General features: G+C 41.6%; 1 protein-coding gene across 1 annotated transcript in view; it reads left to right on the forward strand.

Annotated features, from left to right (window-relative positions):
* Positions 1-24738, forward strand: part of LOC136141315 (zinc finger protein 211-like) — a 45462-nt gene extending 20724 nt beyond the window's left edge. The window contains exons 2-4 of the mRNA XM_065899508.1: positions 22037-22163; positions 23441-23992; positions 24062-24738. Of these exons, the coding sequence (XP_065755580.1) occupies positions 22037-22163; positions 23441-23992; positions 24062-24738 (1356 nt within the window). The remainder of the gene's footprint in view (positions 1-22036; positions 22164-23440; positions 23993-24061) is intronic.
* Positions 24739-26853: the final 2115 nt, after the last annotated feature.

Here is a 26853-nt window from a genome sequence, read left to right on the forward strand (position 1 = left end):
CTTTCTGCTTCTCATGATTGCTGGTTTTGATATCATATTTGTGTGTGGATGATTTCCTACCTTGACTGTATGTTTACCTTTACCGGTGAGCTTTCCCATTTGTAATTTTCTTGTTTCTAGTCCTGGCCTTTTCTTCTAGAGAAGTTCCTTTAGCATTTGTTGTAAAACTGTGTTTGGTGGTGCTGAATTCTCTTAGCTTTTGCTTGTCTGTAAAGCTTTTTTTTTTTTTTTTTTTTTTTTTTTTTTTTTTTTTTTTGTCTGTAAAGCTTTTGACTTCTCTGTTGAATCTGAACGAGAGGCTTGCTGGGTAGAATATTCTTGGTTGTAGGTTTTTCCCTTTTCTTGCCTGCAGAGTTTCTGCTTGAAAATCAGCTGATAACCTTATGTGGATTCCCTTGTATGTTATTTGTTGCTTTTCCCTTGCTGCTTTTTATTTTTTTGGCTGCAGCTTGCAGGATCTTAGTTCCCCGACCAGGGATTGAACCTGGGCCACAACCATGAAAGAGCTGAGTCCTAACCATTGGACCACCAGGGAATTCCCAAGTTCTGTATATTTTAGTGATGTATTTATGTTATATATGCTCTCAAAAGATGCTGAATTGTACATTAGAAAGAGTACATTTTGCAGTATGTACTACAGAAAATTAAGACAAAGGTCAGAGAGTTATTATTATTATTATTATTTTAAATAGGGTTGTCATGAAAGGACTCTAATAAGACATTAGGCCGGTAACTTGAAAGGATTGTGCAGCAAGCCATGTGGCTATTTGAGAACAAAGAAATTCAGGCAGAGAGATCTGAAATTATAAAGCTCTCTGGTGTTTGCTTAGGTAACATCAAAGTAGTCCCATTTGGTTTTGTTAAAAAACAGAATTCAGCCAAGTAAATTTTAAAGATCTTATTGGCTTAATTCAGTAATTCATGAATTGGGCAGCATCCCATCTAACGAATAGAAAGGAACTCTGAAGAGCTATGAGAAAGTTATACTATAAAAGAGCTTATTGTTTGTGGTAAGGTTACCTTTCTTTAGGCGACAGCAGGCAGGGGTCTATCAGGCAGATTACCTCACTAGTGCTGACCAGGTTAATTCCAGATTGACTGATTTAAGATTCGGTTTCTAGGGGAGGCTGAAACTGTAATTAAGTTAGGTGTTAAGTCTTGGTTTGGTGAGTGAAGCTCAGTTCGAGTGACTCCATTTTGGACTAGTTTTTTCTTTTTTAAAACAGTTTAAAAAATTTTTATTTTTATTTTATTTTTAATATTTATTTGGTTGTGCTGGGTCTTAGTCATGGCAGGCAGCCTCCTTAGTTGTGGCTCACCAGCTCCTTAATTGCGGTATGTGGGCTCCTTAGTTGTGGCAGGTGGGCTCCCTAGTTGCAACTCAGGGGCTCCTTAGTTGCAGCCATGGGCTTCTTAGCTGTAGCATGTGGGCTCCTTAGTTGTGGCATGCAAACTCTTAATTGCAGCATGCATGTGGGATCTAGTTCCCTGACCAGGGATTGAACCCAGACCCCCTGCATTGGGAGCATGTAGTCTTAACCACTGTGCCACCAGGGAAGTCCCTTTAATTTTTATTTTATATTGGGGTATAGTTGATTAACAATGTTGTGTTAGTTTCAGTTGTACAGCAAAGTGGCTGAGTTATACATACACATGTATCCATTCTTTTTCAGATTCTTTTCCCATATAGATTATTATAGAATATTGAGTAGAGTTCCCTGTGCTATATAATAGGTCCTTGTTGGTTATCTATTTTAAATATAGTAGTGTGTATATGTTAATCCCAAACTCCTAATTTATCCCTCTCTCCCCGCCCCCACCTTTCCCCTTTGGTAACCGTAAGTTTGTTTTCAAAGTCTGTTTCTGTTTTGTAAATAAGTTCATTTGTATCATCTTTTTAGATTCCACATTTCAGTGATATCATATGATATTTGTCTTTCTCTGTCTGACTTCACTTAGTATGATAATCTCTGGGTCCATCCATGTTGCTGTAAATGGCATTATTTTGTTCTTTTTTATGGCTGAGTAATATTCCATTATATATTTACCACATTTTCTGTATCCATTCCTCTGTTGTGAACATTTAGGTTGCTTCCATGTCTTAGCTATTGTAAACAGTGCTGCAGTGAACATTGGGGTGCATGCATACATGTATCTTTTATTCCTTCCTCCCTCCCTCCCTCCCTCCCTCCCTTCCTTCCTTCCTTTCTTCCTGCCTTCCTCGGCTTTCGTGATCTCACTTGCCCCACCAGGAATAGAACCCTTGCCACAGCAGGAATCCTAACAACTAGGCTGCCAGGGAACTCCCCTGCATGTATCTTCTCAAATTATGGTTTTCTCCAGATATATGTCCAGGAGTGGGTTTTTAAACAATTTTAAGGAGAATACATTTTGTGAAACAGAAGTAGTCTTCTCAAATTTACAATATTTTGATTTGACATCCATAATGCTAGGGCTTTGGGAGATCTTTCTTTTTTCTTTATACACAACCACACTTCAATTTTAGATGGATGCAGTATCATCTCCATGGTATATCATAAGCTGTTTGCAGCAGATGTCATAATTCCTATTTATATTTCTAACTGAAACTCTCCTTATACCACAACCACCAATTAGGGGAGTAGAATTGCATCCTACCCCAGTGACTGTTGGCAAAGTTTCACTTACTGCCTGGAGCATATGCTGGCTTAAAGAGAGAAGACTTTCAGAATCACCATCTCGGGTCTCAGACACATTCTCTGCTCTTTAGAGATGTCAGGTCCTGGGTTCGACCATCACTGTTCTAAGATTTCAGTGTTCCCATTGACTAAAAAGACTCCATATGGAGATTTCCTTTTTAGCCTTACCACCTTCACTTAGTTGGGGAACATTTGGAAAATCTAGGACATCTTCCCCTGAACTGTCTTAATAATTATAAATATTTCAGTACTTTCAGGGAAAAGAGCTCAGTCATTATAGATCTGTCATTTAAAACGTCCCAAACCCTGCTCACAGATTTCACTTGAACTCCTGTGCACATATGTTGTCCCCTGGACCAGCAGCCTTTTTCATCTCCTGTTATTTTCCTCTCCAGATTGCAGTTCTTGGCTCAACATGTTTGTTAAACTTTTGGCAAGACCAGTACATCTTAATTGTTAGTTCATTAAGTTCCCCAGTATTACTCCCCTCTATCTTGATATTCCACCCCTGCCCCCCTCAGAAAGAAAAAAGAAATCACCATTTGAAAACACTTTCTGCCTCCTAACCTAAAACAAATCATTTAACTCTAATGCCAGTTAGGGACCATGCCCCCATGTCTTAACTTCTCTGTGGACTGGTTCTTTATCAAATCTCATGACTGGTGACCTGTTTATTACTGCTGTCTCTCTCAGTCTCTTTTTAAACTAACATTATAAACACTTATACCTTTTAAAAATAGTTTCTTCTGGGACTTCACTGGTGACACAGTGGTTAAGACTCTGCTCCCAGTGCAGGGGCCCAGGTTCAATCCCTGGCCAGGGAGCTAGATCCCATAGATTTGCTTAGCTAATGCAATGTTCAGATCCTAACTTTAAATAAAAGTTGAGTAAAAGCAGAAAATTAAACCTCAAAATAAAATTTCAGAATTAACATTGAGCAATTAATTCTTAATAATAGAAGTGAAATAATTCACCCACATGCATGCCGCAACTAAGAGTTCGCATGTCACAACTGGGGAGCCCGCCTGCTGCAACTAAGACCCAGCACAACCAAATGAATGAATGAATAATTTAAAAAAATAAAAATCGTTTTTTCTCTCTTAGTGATCCAGTACATTTCCTGTTCTACTGTCTCTTTCACCTTTTACAACTGAACTTGTAAAGAGCTTTTTTTTTTCTCTCTTCCGATTACCTCAGCTATGTAGCTCTACTCACTCAGGTTTGGTTTATTAGCCTCACAGCTGCATCGTCATTAACAAACTCCTACGTCCAATGGTAACTTCTGAGATTTTGTTTAAATGTCCTCTCAGAAGCTTTTGCCACAATTGACATTTTTATTCTTAATTTGAATTTGTTGGGTCCTCTTTTTCTCCCATCCCTTTAATATGGGACTGCCCAAGAGCTCAGTCATGTCTAAATTCTCAATCTTCACTCACATTCTATTGTGATTTCATACAGTGTCATGACTGTAAATAGCACTATAAGCCCCAAACTTGCAAGTGTACATGTCCATAACATACCTTACTTTGAAACTCCACAGTTATCTGTATAATAGACCTTTTCTTGGAATTCTAGTAGACATCACGAACTCAACATGTTAAAAAAAAATTTATCCTGAGCGTTTTTCCAATCCTTCCTGGTCATAGCTTTCCCTATCTCAGTTGGTGCCAATTCCGTTCTTCCATTTGCTGAGGCAGGCCAAAAATCTAGATATTATCCTTGATGCATTCTTTTTCTGACACTCCATATGCAGTCATAAGAAATCCTATTGGCTCTGCTCTCAAAATTTATCCAGAGTTTGACTACTTTCCATAACCACTTCTGCTACCAGCCTGGTCAGAGCTAACATCCTTTCTTACCTGGATTTCTTCAATAGTAGTCTCTATGCTCCCACCCTTATTCTTCTGCAGTCTTTTCTCAGCTTACCAGACAACACGGCCTTTCAGTGGATGAGATAGAAAATGTCAGTCTTTTGGTCAAAATTCTGTAATGACTACCATTTTCCTAAGAGAAAATTCAAAATCCTTACCAGGACCCTTTGGAGCTTCATGTTCCTTTCTGACCTCTCTCTCTGTTTTGTTTGTTTATTTGTTTATGTTGTTCTTGTTGTTTTGGCTGCACCGCACTGCTTGTGGGATCTCAGTTCCCTGACCAGGGATTGAACCCAGGCCCCCTGAAGTGGAAGTGTGGAGTCCTACCCACTGGACAACCAGGGATTTCCCACTGACCTCTTCTCTTAAACTTTCTGCCTCACTCAACTGATTTCATGTACATGGGCACCTGAGTTTGCCTGGGACATGACATGACCCTGGCTGTTTCTTTTGCTTGGATCATATGCCCAAAATATTCACATGGATTATTCCTTCACCTCTTCAAGTGTTGTCTGAAATATCCAACTGTCAATGAGATCTTCCCTTACTAACATTTAATATTGCATCCCTTCCACTAATTGGGCTCCTTTTTTCTGCTAAGGTACCTTTATCTTATTACATATTGTATATTTTATTTTTTTAAGTACCTTTTTAAAAATATATTTTATTTAATTTAGTTTGGCTGTGCTGGGTCTTAGTTGCGGCATACAGGATATTTGTTGAGGCATGCAGACTTCTTAGTTGTGGCATGCAGACTCTTAGTTGCACGCGCAGACAGGATCTAGTTCCCCGACCAGGGATCAAACCCGAGCCCCCTGCATTGGGAGCATGGAGTCTTACCCACTGCACCACCATGGAAGTCCCTGTTTATTTTAATTATCAAATGTCCACCTTTCTTAGCTATCTTGGTTCTCTAATTATGAGTCTAATTTCCTGACATAGCTCACCTACTGAGAATAATTTGACATAATTTAGGTGCTTAACACATATTTATTGAGGCAGCGAATATGGGTTTGACCCCCTTCTTCATATTCAATTCTAAGACTGGCAGGTTTTACTTAAATGGTTTTTTCTTTTCCTCTCCCTTCCAGACTATAATTTTGCAAGGTTTTCCAAAATGAAAACTGAATAATATTTAGGGGAAAAACTCCTCAGATTGGCCTTAAACAGAGCCAGACCTTTTGCACAGATTCCTTCTCTCACTACTCAGACCTCACCTGTCATTTTCACCTGATCTTTTCAGGCATGTCATATTTGGTGGTACGCAGCATTATGTCTTATTTCAGAACAATTTGCACATGCTTCTAATATTTAACCATGATAATACTTTTTGAAAACCTGTAATTTTGGAAGGAACAAAAGTTATACATGAGGTGCCATACTGCATTTTTATCCATGAATGATATCAGATATTGAGACAGTTTTGGTATATTGGAAGTCCGTAAGCTTCTCCTAATAATAGATATATATTTGCCTGCAAGGTGTTTTAATTGAAACTCTATTAAATAAAGTTGTTATTTTTGATGTCTGAATTTTTAAAAAAATTTTATTTTATATTAGAATATAGTTGATTAACAATGTTGTGTTAGTTTCAGGTATACAGCAAAGTGATTCAGTAATACATATACATGTATCCATTCTTTTTCAAATTCTTTTCCCATTTAGGTTGTTACAGAATATTGAGCAGAGTTCTCTGTGCTATATAGTAGATCCTTGTTGGTTATCTATTTTAAATATAGTAGTGTGTATATGTCAATCCCAAACACCCAGTTTATCACCACCACCACCACCACCCTGGCCACCTTTCCCCTTTAGTAACCATAAGTTAGTTTTCTTAATAGGTGAGTCTGTTTTCTATTTTGTAAGTAAGTTCATTTGTATCTTTTTTTTTTAGATTCTGCATATGAGTGATATCCTATGATATTTGTCTTTCTCTCTCTGACTAACTTCACTTAGTATGGTAATCTCCAGGTCCATCTGCGTTCTGAAATGGCATTGTTTCATTCTTTTTAATGGCTGAGTAGTATTCTATTGTATATATGTACCACATCTTCTTTATCCATTCCTCTATCAATGGGCATTTAGGTTGCTTCCATGTCTTGGCTGTTGTAAACAGTGCTGCAATGAACATTGGGGTGCATGTATCCTTTCAAACCATGCTTTTCTTCAAATATATGCCCAGGAGTGGAATTGCTGGATCATATGATAACTCTATTTTTAGTTTTTTAAGGAACCTCCATACTGTTCTCCATAGTGGCTGTACCATTCTATTGGGTTGGCCAAAAATTTCATTCCGGTTTTACAGAAAAACCCTAATGAACTTTTTGGCCAACTCAATACATTCCCACCAACAGTGTAGGAGGGTTCAATAACAGTCTGAGTTTGATGACCTGGTGGTAATAGAAGTGAAAACTTGGTGAGAACTGTGAAATAACCCACAGAGTTGGGTCTTCTCTTCTCTACTTTACACCTCTGCCAGCTAAGAGGTGACTAAGGTCAGCCTCTCCTGAGGTTGAAGGGATTCAGTATTTTTAATTTTGCTAAGGAAAAATGATGAGAAAGAATAATATTATTATAATCCAATGTGATATTATCTGAACATGAGAGGTTTTGAGATATGTTATACTCCAGAATAAACGGAAAACATAGCAAATGGAAAACAAACTCAACATGACTAATTGTTAATATAAAACTTTTTAAAATAATAGTACAGAATATTAAAAAATCCTAGAAAAGTGAGGAGGGTAATAGGAAAAAAACCCACAGGAACTAATCAAACAGCTACAAATGGACTGACTCACAGCTGAAATCATTTCGTCTATAATCCTGCTCCATCTCCCTCCAGCAACTGTTTATGCTAAGACAAACTCCAGAAGTCGTATCACTACATCCCTAAATACTTAAGTAAGGGAATTCCCTGGCAGTCCAATGGTTAGGACCCCACGCTTTCTCTGCGGAGGGTGTGGGTTCAATCCCTGGTCAGGGAGCTAAGATCCCACAAAACATGTGGTGTGGCCCCCCAAAAAAGAAAAAAAAACCCTTAAGTATGTGTATCTAATAGACAAGAACTTTTTTTGTTTAACTTAATTGTAGTATTTTATCATATGTAACTATAAACAATAATATTTCCATATTATCCAGTACCAAACAGTATTCAAATATTCCTAAATGTTTATATTTTGACAGGTTCGTTTAAAGAAACATGAAATCATTTCTTATCTGTTATTATATTTTACATCTCTTGATTTTATAATCCTCTATGGATAACTCCCTTTTTTAAATTATTTATTTATTTATTTTTGGCTGCGTTGGGTCTTCGTTGCTGTGCGCAGGCTTTCTTTTTAGTTGAGGCGAGCAGGGGATATTCTTTGTTGCTCTGTGCAGGCCTCTCATTAAGGTGGCTTCTCTTGTTGCGGAGCACAGGCTCTAGGTGCACGGGCTTCAGTAATTGTGGCACATGGGCTCAGTAGTTGGGGTTCGTGGGCTCTAGATCGCAGGCTCAGTAGTTGTGGCACACCGGGCTTAGTTGCTCCACGGCATGTGGGATCTTCCCAGGCCAGGGCTCAAACCCATGTCCCCTGAATTGGCAGGCAGATTCTTAACCACTGCACTACCAGGGAAGCCCAATAACTCCCTTTTATACATTAATTTTTTTTTGTTTGAAAGAGATCATAATCCATGTAGAATTTTCTGATACTCTGATTTGGCTTACTGCATTCTCATGCTGTCTTTTAATGTGACCTCCCATGCTTAATATTTCCTGCAAAAAGGTAGTTATTTTAGAGATGAGATCAGATTCAGAATTATTCATTTTTCTCTTTTGTAGGATTATGATCAATGTAGTCAGTGTGTCAACTGCACCTGAGTCACTCTGTAATCTAAGAGCTTTAGCAGCCATTGATAATTATTGCCTGTACCATCAATGTAGGTCATGGTTCTACCCTCCCTTTTCCTGTATTAGGTGGAACATGTTTTTTACAGACAAGAAATGTATTGGAGGAGAAGTTCAGATAGAAAAAAAAATATGCAAAAATATCTGGATTCGGGCTTCCCTGGTGGTGCAGTGGTTGAGAGTCTGCCTGCCAATGCAGGGGACACGGGTTCATGCCTTGGTCCGGGAAGATCCCACATGTCGCGGAGCGGCTAGGCCCATGAGCCATGGCCGCTGGGCCTGCGCGTCCAGAGCCTGTGCTCCTCAACGGGAGAGGCCACAACAGTGAGAGGCCCACGTACCACAAAAAAACAAACAAACAAAAAAAAAACTGGATTCTTTTTATCTCTCCTTTCTCAGTGTGATGATTTGATCCTTTGCCCTTCTCCAAATTGAGGGTTTTTTTTTTAGTAGTAGTAAGCGTAAAGGATTTTTACAAATTTATTCTTTAATGCATTGTAGAGATACAGTTGACCCTTAAACTGTGGGGGTTAGGGGTGTCGACCACCTACACAGTCAAAAATTTGAGTGTAACTTTTGATTCTTCCAAAACGTAATTACTAATTGCCTACTCTTGACCAACACATATTTTCTATGTTATATGTATTTTATACTTAAGGGTAGAGAAAAGAAAATTGAGACAATCATAAGGAAAATAAAATACATTTACAGTATTGTACTGTATTTATGGATGGCCAACAGGCATGTGAAAAGATGCTCAACATTGTTAATCATCAGAGAAATGCAAATCAAAACCATAATGAGATAACCCTTCACACCTGTCAGAATGGCTATCATCAAAAAGACCACAGGATTTCCCTGGTGGCGCAGTGGTTAAGAATCTGCCTGCCAGTGCAAGGGACACAGCTTCCAGCCCTGGTCTGGGAAGATTCCACATGCTGCGGAGCAGCTAAGCCGTGCACCACAACTACTGAGCCTGCACTCTAGAGCCCATGAGCCACAACTATGGAGCCCATGTACCACAGCTACTGAAGCCCGAGCGCCTAGAGCCTGTGCTACACAACAAAGAGAAGCCACCAATGAGAAGCCCGCACACCTCAACGAAGAGTAGCCCCAGTTCGCTGCAATTAGAGAAAGCTCATGTGCAGCAAGAAAACCCAATGCAGCCAAAAATAAAAATAAATAAAAAATTTAAAAAAGACCACAAATAGCAAGGATGTGGAGAAAAGAGAACCCTCCTATGCTGTTAGCGGGAGTGTAAATTGGTGCAGCCACTGTGGAAGAGAATATGGAGGTTCCTCAAAAGAACTAAAACTAGAACTACCATATGATCCAGCAATGCCACCCCTGGCTATTTATCCAAACAAACAAAAAAACCTCACTAATTTGAAAAGATACATGTACCCCAGTGTTCATAGCAGCATTTTTTACAGTAGCCAAGATATAGAAGCAACTTAAGTGTCCATCAAAAATGACTAGATAAAGAAGATGTGGGATATATAAATGTATATATCTTTGATATATGTATTATATATATTATGTGTATATATTTAATAGAATAGAATACTACCCAGCCCTAAAAAGAATGGAGTTTTTCATATGCAACAACATGAATGGACTTGGAGTGTATTATACTTAGTGAAATAATTCAAAGAGAAAGGTAAATACTGTATGATATCACTTATATGTGGAATTTAAAAAAGAAGACAAACTGGTGAAGATAACAAAAAAGAAACAGGGACTTCTCTCGTGGTCCAGTGGTTAAGAACCCGCCTTCCAATGCAGGGGACTCAAGTTTGATCCCTGGTTGGGGAACTAAGATCCCACATGCCACGGGGCAACTAAGCCCGCTCATTGCAACTACTGAGCACTTGAGCCCACGTGCCGCAACTGCTGAGGTCTCAAGCCACAACTAGGACTTGATGCAGCCAAAAATTAAATGACTAAAAATGTGTTTAGGGCTTCCCTGGTGGCGCAGTGGTTGAGAGTCCGCCTGCCGATGCAGGGGACATGGGTTCGTGCCCCGGTCCGGGAAGATCCCACATGCCGCGGAGCGGCTGGGCCCGTGAGCCATGGCCGCTAAGCCTGCGCGTCCGGAGCCTGTGCTCCGCAACGGGAGAGGCCACAACAATGAGAGGCCCGCGTACTGCAAAAAAAAAAAAAAAAAAAAAAAAAATGTGTTTAAAAGACTCACAGATATAGAGTACAAACTAGTGGTTACTAGCGAGGAGAGCGAAGGGGAGGGGCAAGATAGAAGTAGGGGATTTAGACGTACAAACTACTACGTATAAAATAGGCTACAAGGATATATTGTACATAAGGAATATAGGCAATATTTTATAACTGTAAATGGAGTATAACCTTTAAAAAGGGTGAATCACTATGTTGTACACCTGAAGCTTATTGTAAATCAGCTCTACCTTAATTAAAAAATAAGATAATGTGAAAAAGAAATTCATATTTATAGGTATAATAATTCATGTGTTAATAATAAAGCAGCAGTATGATTGCTTCATGATAGCCTAGCCTGTACACTAATGAATGATCATAATATTTTTATGGTATACAGTATTACAGTTCTATTCATACGAGTTACCTGTGATGACAGGTTGATATGCAATTTCTCCAATTAAGAGAAAAGGAGAGAGATACTATATAATAATATAATTCTTTGAAAGCAAAGTTATAAAACAGTAAAAAAACTAACACATTATTAATTTTATATTAAATATCACTCACCTTATTCCTATGTAAGGATGGGCTATCCACTTCAATACAAGTCTTTTTTTTTTTTGGCTGCCCCACGCATCATGTGGGATCTTAGTTCCCTGACCAGGGATCGAACCCATGCCCCCTGCAGTGGAAGCGTGGAGTCCTAACCCCTGGACCGCCAGGGGATACCTCAATACAAGTCTTGAACACAGTTTCTACATGATGAATACTTAGGCAATGATGATGATGACGCAAAAATTCTCATACAGTTCTTACCATACAGTTATTAGATTTTCACACAAAGACACACACACATACACAACAGATAAGTTTATTAACTGTAAGTCATGATGATTATTTACTGTTCACTAAGTGGAAGTGGATCATCATAAAGGTCTTCATCCTTGGTGTCTTCATGTTGAGTAGGCTGAGGAGGGGGAGGAAGAGTAGGGATAGGTCTTGCCGTCTCAGGGTGTCAGAGGCGATAGAGGTGGAGGAGGTGGAAGGGGAGGCCGGAGAGGCAGGCACTCTTGGTCGAACTTCTCAGAAATACGTAATTTCTGTCTGACTTCTTTACTTTTTCATTTCTTTAAAAATGTTTCTGTATGGTACCAATCCTTCTTCCACTGTCTGCCTTAGTTTCAGTGTCTGTATCATACAAGGGTCCATGTTGTAAAAGAAGTCAAAAGCAGTCTTGAATAGTCAGAACCCTTCTGCTAGATTGTCTAATGTCAATTTATTTTCAGGCCCTGATGCTTCTACATCATCTTCCTCGTCATCTGGCACTGGTTCGGAAGTACTCGTCTCCATCAGGTCATCTTCGTGAATTCCTCTGGTGTGGTGTTCAGTTAGCTCTTGAATTTCTCCAAGATCCATATATTGAAACCCTTCACTTTCACACCCTTTTTTTTTGGTCAGATCCACAATATCTTTCATGATTTCCTTGATTGGCTTTGTTTTATTTATTTTAACTTATTTATTATTTTTATTTTATTTCTGGCTGTGTTGGGTCTTCATGGCTGCGTGCGGGCTTTCTCTAGTTGCAGCGAGTGGGGGTTACTCTTCGTTGCGGTGCGCGGGCTTCTCATTGCGGTGGCTTCTCGTTGCAGAGCATGGGCTCTAGACACATGGACTTCAGTTGTTGCAGCACGCGGGCTCAGTAGTTGTGGCGTACAGACTTAGTTGCTTTGCGGCATGTGGGATCTTCCTGGACCAGGGCTCGAACCTGTGTCCCCTGCATTGGCAGGCAGATTCTTAACCACTGCGCGACCAGGGAAGCCCAATTGGCTTTGTTTTAAATCCTGTGAAGTCATCTGGACACAGTTTTCTCCAGTATGAATTTATTGTTTCAAGCTTTATGGCTTTCACAGCTTTTTCTATAGCAACAATAGCATCTTCAATGGTGTAAACCTTCCCAACGTCCATGATGATTTCTTTATCAGGATTCTCTTCCATAGCATTGATAATCTTTCCATAGAGTACTGTATGTAATGAGGCTTACAGGTTGTTATGATCCCCTGATCTAGAGGCTGAATTAGAGGCATGTGTTTGGGGGCAAGTAGACCACTTTAAGGCCTTTGGTGTTGAACTCATTGGTTTCTGTGTGACCAGGGGCATTGTCCAATTTAAAAGAACTCTGGGGCTTCCCTGATTATGAGGATGCAGCATGATTTATCCAGTCTCCCATTGATAGATACTACGTTGATTAATCTTTGTTATTATAAAACAATCGATACTAAATAGGTTTGTTATTACAAAAGACTTGCTCTTCTTGTTAAATTAAAACAATTTGCTATGTGAGCAAATCAATTTTCTGGTAGATTCAAATAAAATCAGTCTCTAACATACTTTCTAAATTGATGGAGTAGTTTCTACTAACGTTACTTTGCATATTATCTTCATTCAGACTGGGTTGGGATCCTTGGAAATTCCTCACTCTTTATAGCTTTGTAACTCAAATTGGGGCATGGGTTGAGACCTCTGTGGGTCAGTTGGTCTTTGCTAGCAAGTTGGTTCTTTCTCTAAAGGGATCATCTACCAATGGCATGTTTTGGATTGAATGATGCTGGAAGTCAACATGTCTTCTGTTTACACAGAAAGGGCATGGAGTTTTCCCCCAGCATGACTTGCTTCCTGAGTAGTTTCTAGGCCATTAACCTTTGTCTCAGTACCTCTTTGGGGATCAAATTCTTAGCTTCATCCACTGAGTACATTGGCTTCTCCTATTTCCTCGACTGTATCCTGAAACTCCTGGTATATATTAACATTCCTGTGAGAGTAGCGAGGAGCAGAAACAGAAGTATGGGGGCGGGGGGAAACATATGCATATCTTCCTGGGATATTCCAGATAGATTGAGAGGAGATATCGTCTGTATCTGTGATATTGATGTAATGTGTTTGAGCCTTGTGGTCTGGGCTAATGACTCTATTGTCTTTGTTCTTTACAGATACAAGCAGTAAGTCCAATACATTCTCAGCAATAGACCACCTTCTGGACCTTCCTATGAAGCCAGAACCACATGCACCATCCTGATCCTGGTGAGCATGTTTGGCTTTTTTACTTATTCACATCAATTTTGTCCTTTTAGATGGCCGTAGTTGTAAACCCAAGCTGTTGGCTGATGAAAACGTTTCTTCACTTGCGTCTTTGTTTCTCAACTTTTTGTCCCTTTGTGCTGGTTAGCAGTGACAACCCTGTCTCTAAGTTCTGTTTGTGTGCTGGGTAAGGCAAACACCTTTTTTCCAAATACGGCCTCTGGGCTCTAAGTTCCCTCCAGGACATTCAATCGTGTATTTAATAAATTTTTCTTTTTATGTTTATAGTCTTATAAACTGTGTCAGTTAATCTGTTGGGAATTTTGCATCCACTATTGAATAATAATTGAAATAACTCATAGTAGTTGTAGGATACAAAAGAAACTGTCGAGGAAAGGGGAACCCTTCCAAGGCCGAAGAGTGGGCTCTTGTCTTACACTAGGAAGTGAATTGTGCGAGGAGACACCTGTGCTGACAAAGCAAGAGACTTTATTGGGAATTGACGCCTGGGCCGAGAGCGGCAGGGTGAGGGAGCCCAGGAAGAACTGCTCTGCCACGTGGCTCACAGTCTCAGGTTTTATGGTGACGGGGTTAGCTTCCAGGTTGTCTCTGGCCAGTCATCTCGCTTGGCCCATAGTCTGACTTAGGGTCCTTCCTCGTGGCTCACACATCTCTCAGCCAAGATGGATCTAGTGAGAAGGGCTCTGGGAGGTTGGTCGACTCCTCCCTCTTTTGGCCCCTCCCAAAAGAAGGAGGAGTCGACCAACCTCCCAGAGCCCAGTTAGTTTTCGGGTTAGCTTTCTGCTGCCGCACCTTGTTCCTTATCAAAACCTCCTGTTGTGAGACAGCTCAGGCAAGCGGGCCTGGCCAAGGCAGGTGGTTTTGGTCACCGGTTCCCTAACGAAACTATTGTGTAAAGAGTTATTCAAAGATGTTACTCTAAAGTAATGTATGGCTTTTTCAGGTTTTGGGAGTTTGATGGTAGAAATCCCATGCTGATTTGAATTTTTTTTTTTAAATAACCCCAGTTCTTTAATTATTAAGGGAAGGGCTCTGAATCTATTCCTTTATCTTTTTTTTTTAATTGTAGTATAATTAGTTTACAATGTTGTGTTTCTACTGTACAAGTGAGTCAGCTCTATGTATACATATATCCCCTCCCTCCCTCCCTCCTAGGTCCCGCCCATATAGGTCATCACAGAGCACCGAGCTGAGCTCCCTGTGCTTTATGAGCTCCCTGTGCTAGATGAGCTCCCTGTGCTATACCGCTGGTTCCCACTAGCTATCTGTTTTACACATGGTAGTGTATTCATGTCAAACCTAATCTCTCCCAGTTCATCCCACCGTCCCCTTCCCCTTCTGTGTTCACACACCCATTGTCTATATCTGCATCTCTATTTGTGCCCTAGAATTATGTTCATCTGTACCATTTTTTTAGAATTGCACATACATGCATTGATATACAATATTTGTTTTTCTCTTTCTGATTTCACTCTGTATGACAGATTCTAGGTTCATCCACATCTGTACAAATGACCCACTTTCATTCCTTGTTATGGCTGAGTAATATTCCATTATATATATGTGTGTGTGTGTGTGTGTGTACCACATTTTCTTTATCCATTCATGGATAAAATGTCAGTGGACACTTAGATTGTTTACATGTCCTGGCTATTGTAAATAGTGCTGCAATGAACATTGGGGTACATGATTCGTTTTGAATTATGGTTTTCTCAGGGTATATGCCCAGTAGTGGGATTGCTGTGTCATATGGTAGTTGTAGTTTTAGTTGTTTTTTTGTGTGTGTGGTATGCGGGCCTCTCACTGTTGTGGCCTCTTCTGCTGCGGAGCACAGGCTCTGGATGTGCAGGCTCAGCAGCCATGGCTCACGGGCCCAGCCACTCCGTGGCACGTGGGATCTTCCTGGACTGGGGCACGAACCCGTGTCCCCTGCATTGGCAGGCAGACTCTCAACCACTGTGCCACCAGGGAAGCCCATAGTTTTAGTATTTTAAGGGACCTCCATACTCTTCTCCATATAGTGTAGGAGGGTTCCCTTTTCTCCACACCCTCTCTAGCATTTATTGTTTGTAGATTTTTTGATGATGGCCATTCTGACCACTATGAGGTGATACCTCATCATAGTTTTGACTTGCATTTCTCTAATAATTAGTGATGTTGAGCATCTTTTCATGTATTTGTTGGCCATCTTTGTCTTCTTCGGAGAAATATCTGTTTAGGTCTTCCACCGATTTTTTGATTGGGTTTTTTTTTATATTGAGCTGCTTGAGCTGTTTGTATATTTGGAAGATTAATCCTTTGTCAGTTGCTTCATTTGAAAATATTTTCTCCCATTCTGAAGGTTGTCTTTTTGTCTTGTTTATGGTTTCCTTTGCTGTGTAAAAGGTTTTAAGTTTTATTAGGTCCCATTTATTTATTTTTGTTTTTATTCTCAATACTCTAGGAGGTGGGTCAAACATTTAGGTCTTTAATCCATTTTGAGTTTATTTTTGTGTATGGTGTTGGGGAGTGTTCTAATTTCATTATTTTACATGTAGCTGTCCAGTTTTCCCAGCAACTCTTATTGAAGAGGCCATCTTTGCTCCATTGTATATTCTGGCCTCCTTTGTCATAGATTAGGTGACCATAGGTGTGTAGGTATATCTCTGAGCTTTCTATCCTGTTCCATTGATCTATATTTCTGTTTTTGTGCCAGTACCATACTGCCTTGATTACCGTAGTAGCCCTGTAGTGTAGCCTGAGGTCAGGGAGTCTGATTCATTTTTTGTTCTAATTCTGTGAAAAATGCCATTGGTAATTTGATAGGCGTTGCGTTGAATCTGTAGATTGTTTTGGCTAGTATAGTCATTTTTACAATATTGATTCTTCCAATCCAAGAACATGGTATATCTCCCCATCTGTTTGTGTCATCTTTGATTTCTTTCATCAGTGCCTTATAGTTTTCTGAGTACAGGTCTTTTACCTCCTTAGGTAGGTTTATTCCTAGGTCTTTTATTCTTTTCGTTGCAATGGTAAATGGGAGTGTTTCCAAAATTTCTATTTCTGTGCATTAATTTTGCATCCTGCTACTTTACCAGATTCATTGATTAGCTTTAGTAGTTTTCTGGCATCTTTAGGATTCTCTATGTACAGTATCATGTCATCTGCAAACAGTGACAGTTTTACTTCTGCTTTTCCAATTTGTATTCCTTTTATTTCTTTTTCTTCTCTGATTTCTGTGGCTAGGACTTCCAAAACTATGTTGAATAATAGTGGCAAGAGTGGACATCCTTGTCTTGTTCCTGATCTTAGAGGAAATGCTTTCAGTTTTTCACCATTGAGAATGATGTTTGCTGTGGGTTTGTCATATATGATTGTTATTATGTTGAGGTAGGTTCCCTCTATGCCCATTTTCTGGAGAGTTTTTATCATAAATGAGTTTTGAATTTTGTCAAAAGCTTTTTTTGCATCTATTGAGATGATCATATGGTTTTTATTCTTTAATTTGTTAATATGGTGTATCACATTGATTGATTTGTGTATATTGAAGAATCTTTGCATCCCTGGGATAAATTCCACTTGATCATGGTTTATGATCCTTTTAATGTGTTGTTGGGTTCTGTTTACTAGTATTTTGTTTACGATTTTTGCATCACTGTTCATCAGTGATATTGGTCTGTAATTTTCTTTTTTTGTGATACCTTTGTCTGGTTTTGGTATCAGGGTGACGGTGGCCTCGTAGAATGAGCTTGGGGAAGAGTTTGAAAAGGATAGGTGTTAACTCTTCTCTAAATGTTTGTTGGAATTCACCTGTGCAGCCACCTGGTCCTGGACTTTTGTTTGTGGGAAGATTTTTAATTACAGTTTCAATTTCATTACTTGTGATTGGTCTGTTTATATTTTCTAATTCTTCGTGGTTCAGTCTTGGAAAGCTGTATGTTTCCAAGAATTTGTCCGTTTCTTCCAGGTTGTCCATTTTATTGGCATAGAGTTGCTTGTAGTAGTCTCTTATGATCCTTTGTATTTTTGCGGTGTCAGTTGTAATTTCTCCTTTTCATTTCTTTTAAAAAAATATTTATTTATTTTTGGCAGTCTTCTCTCTAGTTTTGACACGCTGGCTTGAGTGTGTGGCTCAGTAGTTGCAGCGTGCGGGCTTAGTTACCCCACAGCATGTGGGATCCTAGTTCCCCAACCAGGGATCGAACCAGCATCCCCTGCATTGCAAGACAGTTTCTTTATTTTAAAAAAATTACTTAATTAATTTTTTTGGCTGCTTTGGGTCTTTGTTGTGTTCAGGCTTTTCTCTAGTTGCAGCAAACAGGGGCTACTCTTTGTTGTGGTGCTTGGGCTCTAGGCGCACAGACTTCAGTAGTTGTGACCTGTGGGCTTAGTTGCTCCGCGGCATGTGGGATCTTCCTGGACCAGGGATCGAATCCCTGTCACCTGCGTTGGCAGGCACATTCTCAACAACTGTGCCACCAGGGAATCCCGTTTGCTCTTTAGTTCTTCTAGGTCCTTGTTAAACATTTCTTCTATTTTCTCAATTCGTGATTTTGGATCATTTTTACTATCATTATTCTGAATTCTTTTTCACATAGGTTGCCTATTTCATCTTCATTTATTTGGTCTTGTAGGTTTTTACCTTGCTCCTTCGTCTGTGACATATATTTTTTTGTCATTTCTTTCTTTTTTTTTTTTTTTTTGATGAGTGGGGCTGTGTTCCTGTCTTGCTGGTTGTTTGGCCTGAGGTATCCAGCACTAGAGTTTGTAGGCTGTTGAGTAGAGCCAGGTCTTGGGGAGCTCAGGTCTGACTCCTCATTCCTCCAAAGGATGTTCTTGGAAGATGTCTTTCTGCATGTGTTGATTCTTATCTGCCTCCAGCTCAAGATAATCCCTATGCCAATGTGGCATATTTTGGTCCCCTGCCTTTGTATCTGATAAATTCAGCAGGAACACTCTCTCTCATAGTAAGAGTTGCTTCTTTGCAGGGAGAGTCTTATCATCTCATCAACTGAGGATCTGAATGTTTTCTCTGTGGGGTTTATCTAATGTTCAGTCTTCAGAGGCTCTGTGTAAGCACTTAGTGGCTTACCTAGATGGTCCTTTGAATAGGGCTCCATTATGTGGAATATAAAACCTGTTGTTTCCCCAAGAAAATTATGAGCTTTGTAATGTTTTCTAAATCAAGATCCCAAAAGTTTTCCTTGGTGCAGTTATTGTATTTTTTCAAGAATTCACATATTTTGGAAATGTTCTTAGTGTTTATGAAGTCACACAATTGTTTGTGCACGCACTTGTAGGGAGTGCTTGTTCCTTGTCAGTTTACATGGTATTTTTAGTTAGAACTTCTTAGTATCTTTCATACCAAATGATTTATATCCATGTAGATTAGCAAGTCATTGTCACTAAATCATTCTCACAGAGAGGGGGTGTGGTCTTTGGCAGCTCAATTCAAGAGTGAATACCTCAAGGGAGTTCCCTGGTGGTCCAATGGTTAGGACTCTGTGCTTTCCATGCCATGGGCGGGGGTTCCAGCCGTGGTTGGGGAACTAAGATCCTACAAGCTGCAAGCCATGGCCAAAAAAGTAAATACCTCAAAATATCCTTAAAGATTTTATATTTTCATCTATTTAAACTCATTAAGTAGATAAAATATACAGAGGAGTTTTATTAACTGTTTTAATTCAGTGTTTTATTTACTCTTTAATTCAGTGTTTTATTCACTGCTGTGAGAACTACATTGACCAGAGGACCCTGAGCCAACAAATTCACGTCAGTGTGGAGCCAATGAAGGTCCAGGACTGGGGCATTTCCATGTGTGCCATCGTGTCAAGGCGGGATTTCCGGCATTCTCCTAGTGGCAGTCTGTTTCCTACTCAGAGGTTCCACAGCTCTGTGTCTGGTCCGAGGTGACCAAATTAAAGAGGAGACACGACCAAGAGGAATTGTCCTTGCTGTACAGAGTCGGATCTGAAGCACTGGGTTGCTCCACCCACAGACTCCGATGGCGGCGGCAGTGCTGAGGGACACGCCTCAGGTAAACGCTCATCCTCCAGGCCCTCACCACCCTCACTCCACAAGACACTAAAGCCCCGAGTGTGGGGCACTTGCTCCTGTGCCCGCAGCCCAGGCCCCAGTGTCCAGGATTGTGAGGCGGCCATGGGTGGGGGCCTGGGGCCCTGTTTCTGACAGACAGTTTGATGGTGCGTGGGAGAGGGTCACAGGTGGAGGGATCAGCAGGTGTATAGGTTTGGAGGTCAGAGGATTCGGGAAACCTATTTCTTTAGGGAACAGAGCATTGAGATGGAGTGGCCCCTGGATTGGCAGGCTCAGGGGGTTGTTTCTTCATTCTGAAGGCCCTGGGAACCATGGGGAATTTCAACAAAGAAGACAAATGAAGTTTTTCAAGAGGATTTTTAAAGGAAGAACAGACTGGAGAGGTTTGATGACAGTGAAGCACAGGGAGACTGAGTCCTTGTGCAGGTCACATAGCCGCTAAGAGTCAGCACTGAGGACTGAACCCCAGAGTTTAGACAGCCTGAGGTCTCTTTGCTCCAGTGGTGAGCAGAGCTATAATGGAGACCAGAGCCCACTGAGCTCCAGCATGGTTGCCTGCCTCCACTGACCTCTGCCCAGTGGTTCCCATAACAGTTGAAGTGCTTTTAGAATCTACACAAGTGGGGGGGGGGGGGTGTCCCAGGGTCTCACTGATCATGACCCTATGCATGTGGTATCTGGGGTTGTGGTATCATGGGACCCTTCACCTGCCATTCTCCCAGCTCTTAGTCTGGGACCCTGGAGAAACGTCAACCGAGGCTGGAGGTTATATGGAGGTGTTCCCAATTCCAGAAATTAGTAAAGTCGTCAAGGGCATAGGTACCAGTATGTGCCAGATGCTTGAAAATGAGGCCAAGCTGGAAATATTCAGGGAAATGTAAGTCTTCTTCTGATGAGAACAGAGTAGGGAGGTAGGACTCAGGCCTGGAATGTCTCCCTGATAAGTGGGTGTTGATTTTGGAGGTGGTAGGAGCAGTAGGGGAGATTGGGTCATAAGATGTGAACTTACACATGCCTTAACCTGTTCCATCTAGCTGCAGAAAAGAAAGGTCTAGAAATTTGAGACAGAGTTCAGCATTAGACACACATGGGTGGTGACTGGTGGATTGGGTGGGGCTTTCTGTCACGTTTAGGATGGGGAATTCTTGTCCTGGTGGTAATATTATTAACAAATCAGGAAGAAGAGAGTAGGTGTCAATTCTGGGTGTCTTTCTTGGGCACCAGGTTGGAGGAAGTGGTCTCTTAGACATAGGTAAAATGTTTTAAGAGAGGTAGCCATTGAGGGAGGAGAGGATAATCTAGCAGCCACGGTTTCCAAGGGAAGAGTGGACATGAGGTGAATGCAGAGGCTTAGGAGTAACTGAGGCAGGATGACCCTGAGGATGGGGCTGCTGCTTATTCACCATTCTTGACTCAACAGAATTTTGTGGTGACCTTTTGTGGATCCTCCAAGGCTGGTTGATGAGCTTAGGGATGAATAGGACACCTGTGAGTTACTCGGCCTCATGTTACAGGCGGAATTATGACCCCCTAAAGTCTTATGTTGAAGTTTTAATCCCCAGTAACTCGGCCTGTGACTATGTTTGGAGATAGGGTTTTTTATTAATATGAACCCTCATCCAACATGTCCAGTGTCCTTGTAATAACAGGAAATTTGGTCTCAGACACAGAAGAAAGACCAAGTTAAGTCACAGGGAAATGACAGCCATCAATAAGCCAAGGATTGAGGCTGTAAACGCAACCAACCCTGCCAACACTTGAACTGTCAGAAAATGAATTTTTGTTGTTTAAGCTAGCCACTGTGTGGTACTTTGTTGTGGTAGCCTTAGCAGGAGGTGGGGTCCTGCAGAGGTCTGTAGTAGCAGGGCACTCTTAATGCTGTATGATGAGTAACGGAGAGACAAATGGAATCCCTGTGGCTGTGGGGATGCACTTATGGCGTGCACAGATGCAAGAGGTGCTAAGAAAGATGTGCACACAGAGTGGGAGCATGAGCTGATGATTCTACATCTTTGGTATTAGGGACTTAAGAGTGCAGGTTGAGTCTACATTTGGTTGTACCTGGCAGGTATGCTCTGGGGTATCCCAGGGATATGGCCTGGCTGGGGGCTGGTGGGGCCCTGCAGGCAGGACCATGAGGAGAGAGTGACATTAGTGGCACCAGGGTCTGGTGTCGCCTCCGAGTTGGAGAGCTTGGGAGGAGGGTAAGCATGGGGTAGATGTGTGAATGATGGGTTGTGGGTCCTTGGGAGAGAGGCTTTTTGTGATTTCATCTCTCCCCATCATGGCAGGGTAGTGTGACCTTTGAAGACGTGGTAGTGTACTTCTCCTGGGAGGAGTGGGGGCTCCTTGATGAGGCTCAGAGATGCCTGTACCACGATGTCATGCTGGAGAACTTTGCACTTGTGACCTCACTGGGTAAGGCCCTCACACCCATCCCAGTACCTTGGGCTAGACTCTGATCTTCTCACAATTGAACAGTAGGTTCTGTCTCCTTTCCCAGTTCCCTGGCTGGGTGCTGTGGTCGACAGGGCTGGGCTGAGCGACTTCCCTCTTCTTGAACCTGCAGCCACTGGTGTGCTGCCCCAGTGAGCCTGATGGATCACACCTTACTTGCCCTCTCCCTGGCTGGGTAACTGTCCAGATCCATGGCTCCTGCCCAGGTTTTTCTGTCTCCTTTCTGTTGACATTCTTCCTGTCTGTGCCAGCAGTTGCCATTGATAATACGTTGACTACCTTTGGGGATGATGGGCTTTTTTTTTTTTGGCCATGCCCCATGGCTTGTGGGATCTTAGTTCCCCAACCAGGGATTGAACCTGGACCCTTGGCAGTGAAAGTGCAGAATCCTAACCCCTGGACGGCGAGGGAATTCCCATGGGCTATTCTTATAATATGCAGAATTGCTCTGGGCCAATGCTGGTCCATCACCTGTCCTGTCATTCCTTAGGACTCAGGTCCCAGGCAGTTGTTCAGCGGGGGTTCAGAAAGAAGAGTGCTGGGATGGACATGACTCCAGCCATGGCGAGATGGGTTCAGAGCAGGTCTCTCTTTGGTGAATGGCAGCTGACGGAGGGCATGACATCAAGACTGTATTCAGATCATATGGAACTTGTCCTGTGTCCACCAGTGTGTTGATGGTGATGTCAGTGACCACACCTCATTTCTACCTTTCCTTCATTACTGTGGACACTTGTATAACTTCTGATTCTTCTCTGGCTCCCTGGCTGTCCCCACCTTTCTACTTTCATGTGTCACCTTTTCTCTACTCTTACCCCTACAATGTTCCCCAAGATTAGGTCCCACATAATGTATTGCAAGGCATGCACATATCATTAAATAGACTGTGAATACCATGTAGTCAGTTGCAGCCATATCTTCCTGGGCCTGGATACTTGAACATAGCACTCAAATATCAGCAGCAGCCAAGGCCCTCCAGAAGGGTGTTGGGCAGAGAAGTGAATTGGAGATGTTTCTTCCTGTGCTGCATGCCACCCTGACAGCCTCCATCTTGCAAGGGGGCTCCCTACTTCTTAGGGCTTTCAGAGTCCCAGTACTGCAAAGCAGCTCTTTCATCAACCTCATATTAAAAACAATCCAATGGCCTCATTCTTTGGTGTGTCTGACACATTTGTGTTGGGGCTGCCCCACCACCACCAAAGACAACATGCATTTCACCAGCATTTCTGTGCTTTCAGGTTGTTGGTATGGAATGGAGGATGAGGAAGCATTTTCTGTGCAGAGTGTTTCTGTAGAACCAATGTCACTGGGCAAGACTCCAACTCCAGATCCATCCATTCAGAAGACTCACCCCTGTGAGAAGTGTGTCATGGCCGGGAGAGACATTTTGTATCTGCCTGAGTACCAAGGATTGCCTCCTGGGCAGAAGTCATACCCCTGTGAGGCATGTGGAAAACAATTTTGGTTCAGTCCAAACAGTCACCAGCACCAGAAGCACAATGATGAGAAACCATTCAAAAGGGACATAGATAGGGCCTCATTTGTGACGAGCTACAGGTTCCATGTTTCAGGGAAGACCTTCACCTGCGAAGAAGTCGGGAGGGACTTCCTGGCTATGTTGAATCTTCTTCAGCATCAGGCCACTCTCAAAGGGGCAAAGCCACAGAGCAGCTTCAGGTGTGGGGAGTCCTTTCATAGCGGAAAAAGTCATTACAAATATAGTGAGTATGAGAAATTGTTCAGCTATGAATACACACTTTTTCAGGATGAGCAACTTCACACTAGAGAAAGTTACTATGACTGTGAGAAACCCTTTAACCAAAGCTCCATCCTTATTAATTGCCAGAGACCTGACACAGGAGCAAGGTCTTATGAGTGCAGTGAATGTGGGAAATCCTTTAGCCAAAGCTACAGACTCATTCAACACCACAGAAGTCACACTGCAGCAAGGCCTTATAAGTGCAATGAATGTGGGAAAGCCTTCAGCTACAAATTAAGACTTGTGCAGCACCTACAAATTCACACTAAAGTGAGGCCTTATGAGTGTGGCGAATGTGGGAAGTCCTTTAGCTACAGCTCCACTCTCATTAAACACCAGAGAGTTCACACTGGAGCAAGGCCTTACAAGTGTGGTGAGTGTGGGAATTCCTTTAGCCAAAGCTCCAACCTCATTCAGCACCAGAAGATTCACAGTGGAGCGAGGCCTTACAAATGTAGTGAATGTGGAAAATCCTTCAGCTATAAATGCAAACTTGTGCAGCACCTGCGAATTCACACTGGAGAAAGGCCTTATGAGTGTGGGGAATGTGGGAAATCCTTTAGCCACAGCTCCACTCTTAATCAACACCAGAGAATTCACACTGGAGCCAGACCATATAAGTGTGACGAGTGTGAGAAATCCTTTAGCCAAAAGTCCAACCTCATTCAGCACCGGAGAGTACACACAGGAGAAAAGCCTTATGAGTGTGGGGAATGTGGGAAGTCCTTTAGTCAAAGCTCCCACATCATTCAACACAGAAAACTTCACACCAGATAACCTCATGAATGCAGTGACTGGGAGAAAATCAGTTACAGCCAATGGTCTGTAATTAAACAAGTTCACAGCCTGGATAAAATTTATTTGTGCAGCAAAGTTGGGGAAACCTTCATCTAAAGGTCTCTGAGACCTACAGGGAACATGGGTTTTCAGTGTACTAGAACTAGAGTGTTTTTGTGAGGGAGCCATCTGCTTGACGTTGAGCCTTATACAGCTGAGCATCCAGAGTGGGAAGGTTCCCCAGGAGTTCTAGGTTTGTGGAAAGCTTTTAGGATCCTCTTTGCATATTCTACTGCTGGCTCTGTTGCCTGAATTATGTTCCTTCCAGTTTCTGTGGCAGAAGCCTCACCTCTACCACTTAGTAGTTTTCCAGGTTCCAGTAGTATGTATGTCCCTTGCAGTGATCAGGGAAGGCAGATGTCTCTGTCCCATTCTCTACAGAACAGTAAGGAGGAGTAATTTTTAAGGGAGGAAGCACCTCTAGTGCCTCTGTGAGAAGTATAAATCAGTTCCCTCTTCCCAAGGATATCACATAATGCTGAGCACTACTGTGGGGAAGCTGTTCCCCGGGTACTGCAAAGGAATCACGTGCCTTCACGTCTAGAGTTGGGTTTTCTGGTGTTGGTTGTAAGACGGGTGAGGCTGGAACCTAAATTCACACACAGTGGATGTGATTCATATGCACTGGAGGAGGCTGTGGAGGTGAGAGAGGTGTGCCTCTTCTAAATGTGCCTCCACAATATTCAGTGACTGTGGCTACATTGTGTTGGATGAGGTGTACATGCCATGTGTTCTTCCTGTAGCTGCGGTGATTGTCAGAGCATATAAAGCTTTGTATATTTGTGTAGCCTCCGGGCTGCTCACTCTAAGGATACTGCTGCATGGAGAAGAAAATGAAAATAGAAGGGAGATCTTGAAGCCCAGAGATAACAGTTTTTGTGATCTAGCAGCTGTTCCTGCCAACTCAGAAATGATCTTTATGAATACTTTCTGCCCTGTTGGAGGGCTGCATCCCAAGCTTTCTAAACATCTGGTTATGAAAAAAAAATGAATTAGATTTCTATTTAAACAAATTCTTACAAAGGTTTATTGACATATAATTGATTTAAATTGTACAGTGTGGTTAGTTTTGACATAGTGTAAAAACCATGAAACCATTAAAAATAATGCTGATGGTTATCATATCTGTAATTCATAGTTACTTCCCTTGTATTTTTGGCCACACCACACAGCTTGTGGGATCAAGCCTGGGTCGTGGCAGTGAAAGCCCAGAATCCTAACCCCTCGGCTACCAGAGAATACACTTTTAAAATCTTTCTGCCCTCACAACTACTGATTTACTTTCACAGTAAATTAGTTTGTTTCATAGACTTTTGTTCACTTTTTAAAAATTGTGTTTTCCCTCCATGCTGCATAATTATTTTCTGATTCATAAATCTTTGCTTATGTAAATACTTCATTCTTTTTATAGCTGAGTACTATATATCCTGTCTAGATGAACCACAATTTGTTTACCCACTTTTCTGTTAATGGCCATTTTGGCTTGTTTCCAACTTTCGGCTGTTACAAATAAAGCCTTATGTATATACACAGTGGAAAGGCACAGGCGATGAAGCCTCTTTGTTTTGTTCATGTTAGGGGTACTTGTTGCATCTCGCCACACTATATTACTGAATTATGTAACACGTTTTCTAAGATGTAAACCTTTCAGAGGTCCAATATCGGTGCTCAGACATCCCACTTAGTTTCATAAAATCTCTTAACCTATAGGTAGGTAGCTATTACATCTCTGAAGTTCCCCAATCATTCCACTAGAGTTTGCAACATGTTTGCAACTCTGTATTGGTTTGTTGGGTCTCTCAAACTATTTAACATGCTGACCATCCCGCCAATTTGAAGAGATTAGGGTGGGCAAGTTGAAGTGTGTCTTGATGGTGCACATCTGTGGCATTGTTTTTACTACCAGAGCTCCACACAGCCAGGAAATTTTTCAGGTACTGTATGTGCAAGAGTGTGAGGAACTGTCCTTCCTACACCCTAATTAATTCCCAACTCTTCTGGTGTAAATTTGCGAAGGAAGGGTGAAACCGTGGAACACCCCCATCCTTCCTTGGA

Source organism: Phocoena phocoena, chromosome 20, assembly GCF_963924675.1.
Source record: "Phocoena phocoena chromosome 20, mPhoPho1.1, whole genome shotgun sequence".
Classification (NCBI taxonomy): domain Eukaryota; kingdom Metazoa; phylum Chordata; class Mammalia; order Artiodactyla; family Phocoenidae; genus Phocoena; species Phocoena phocoena.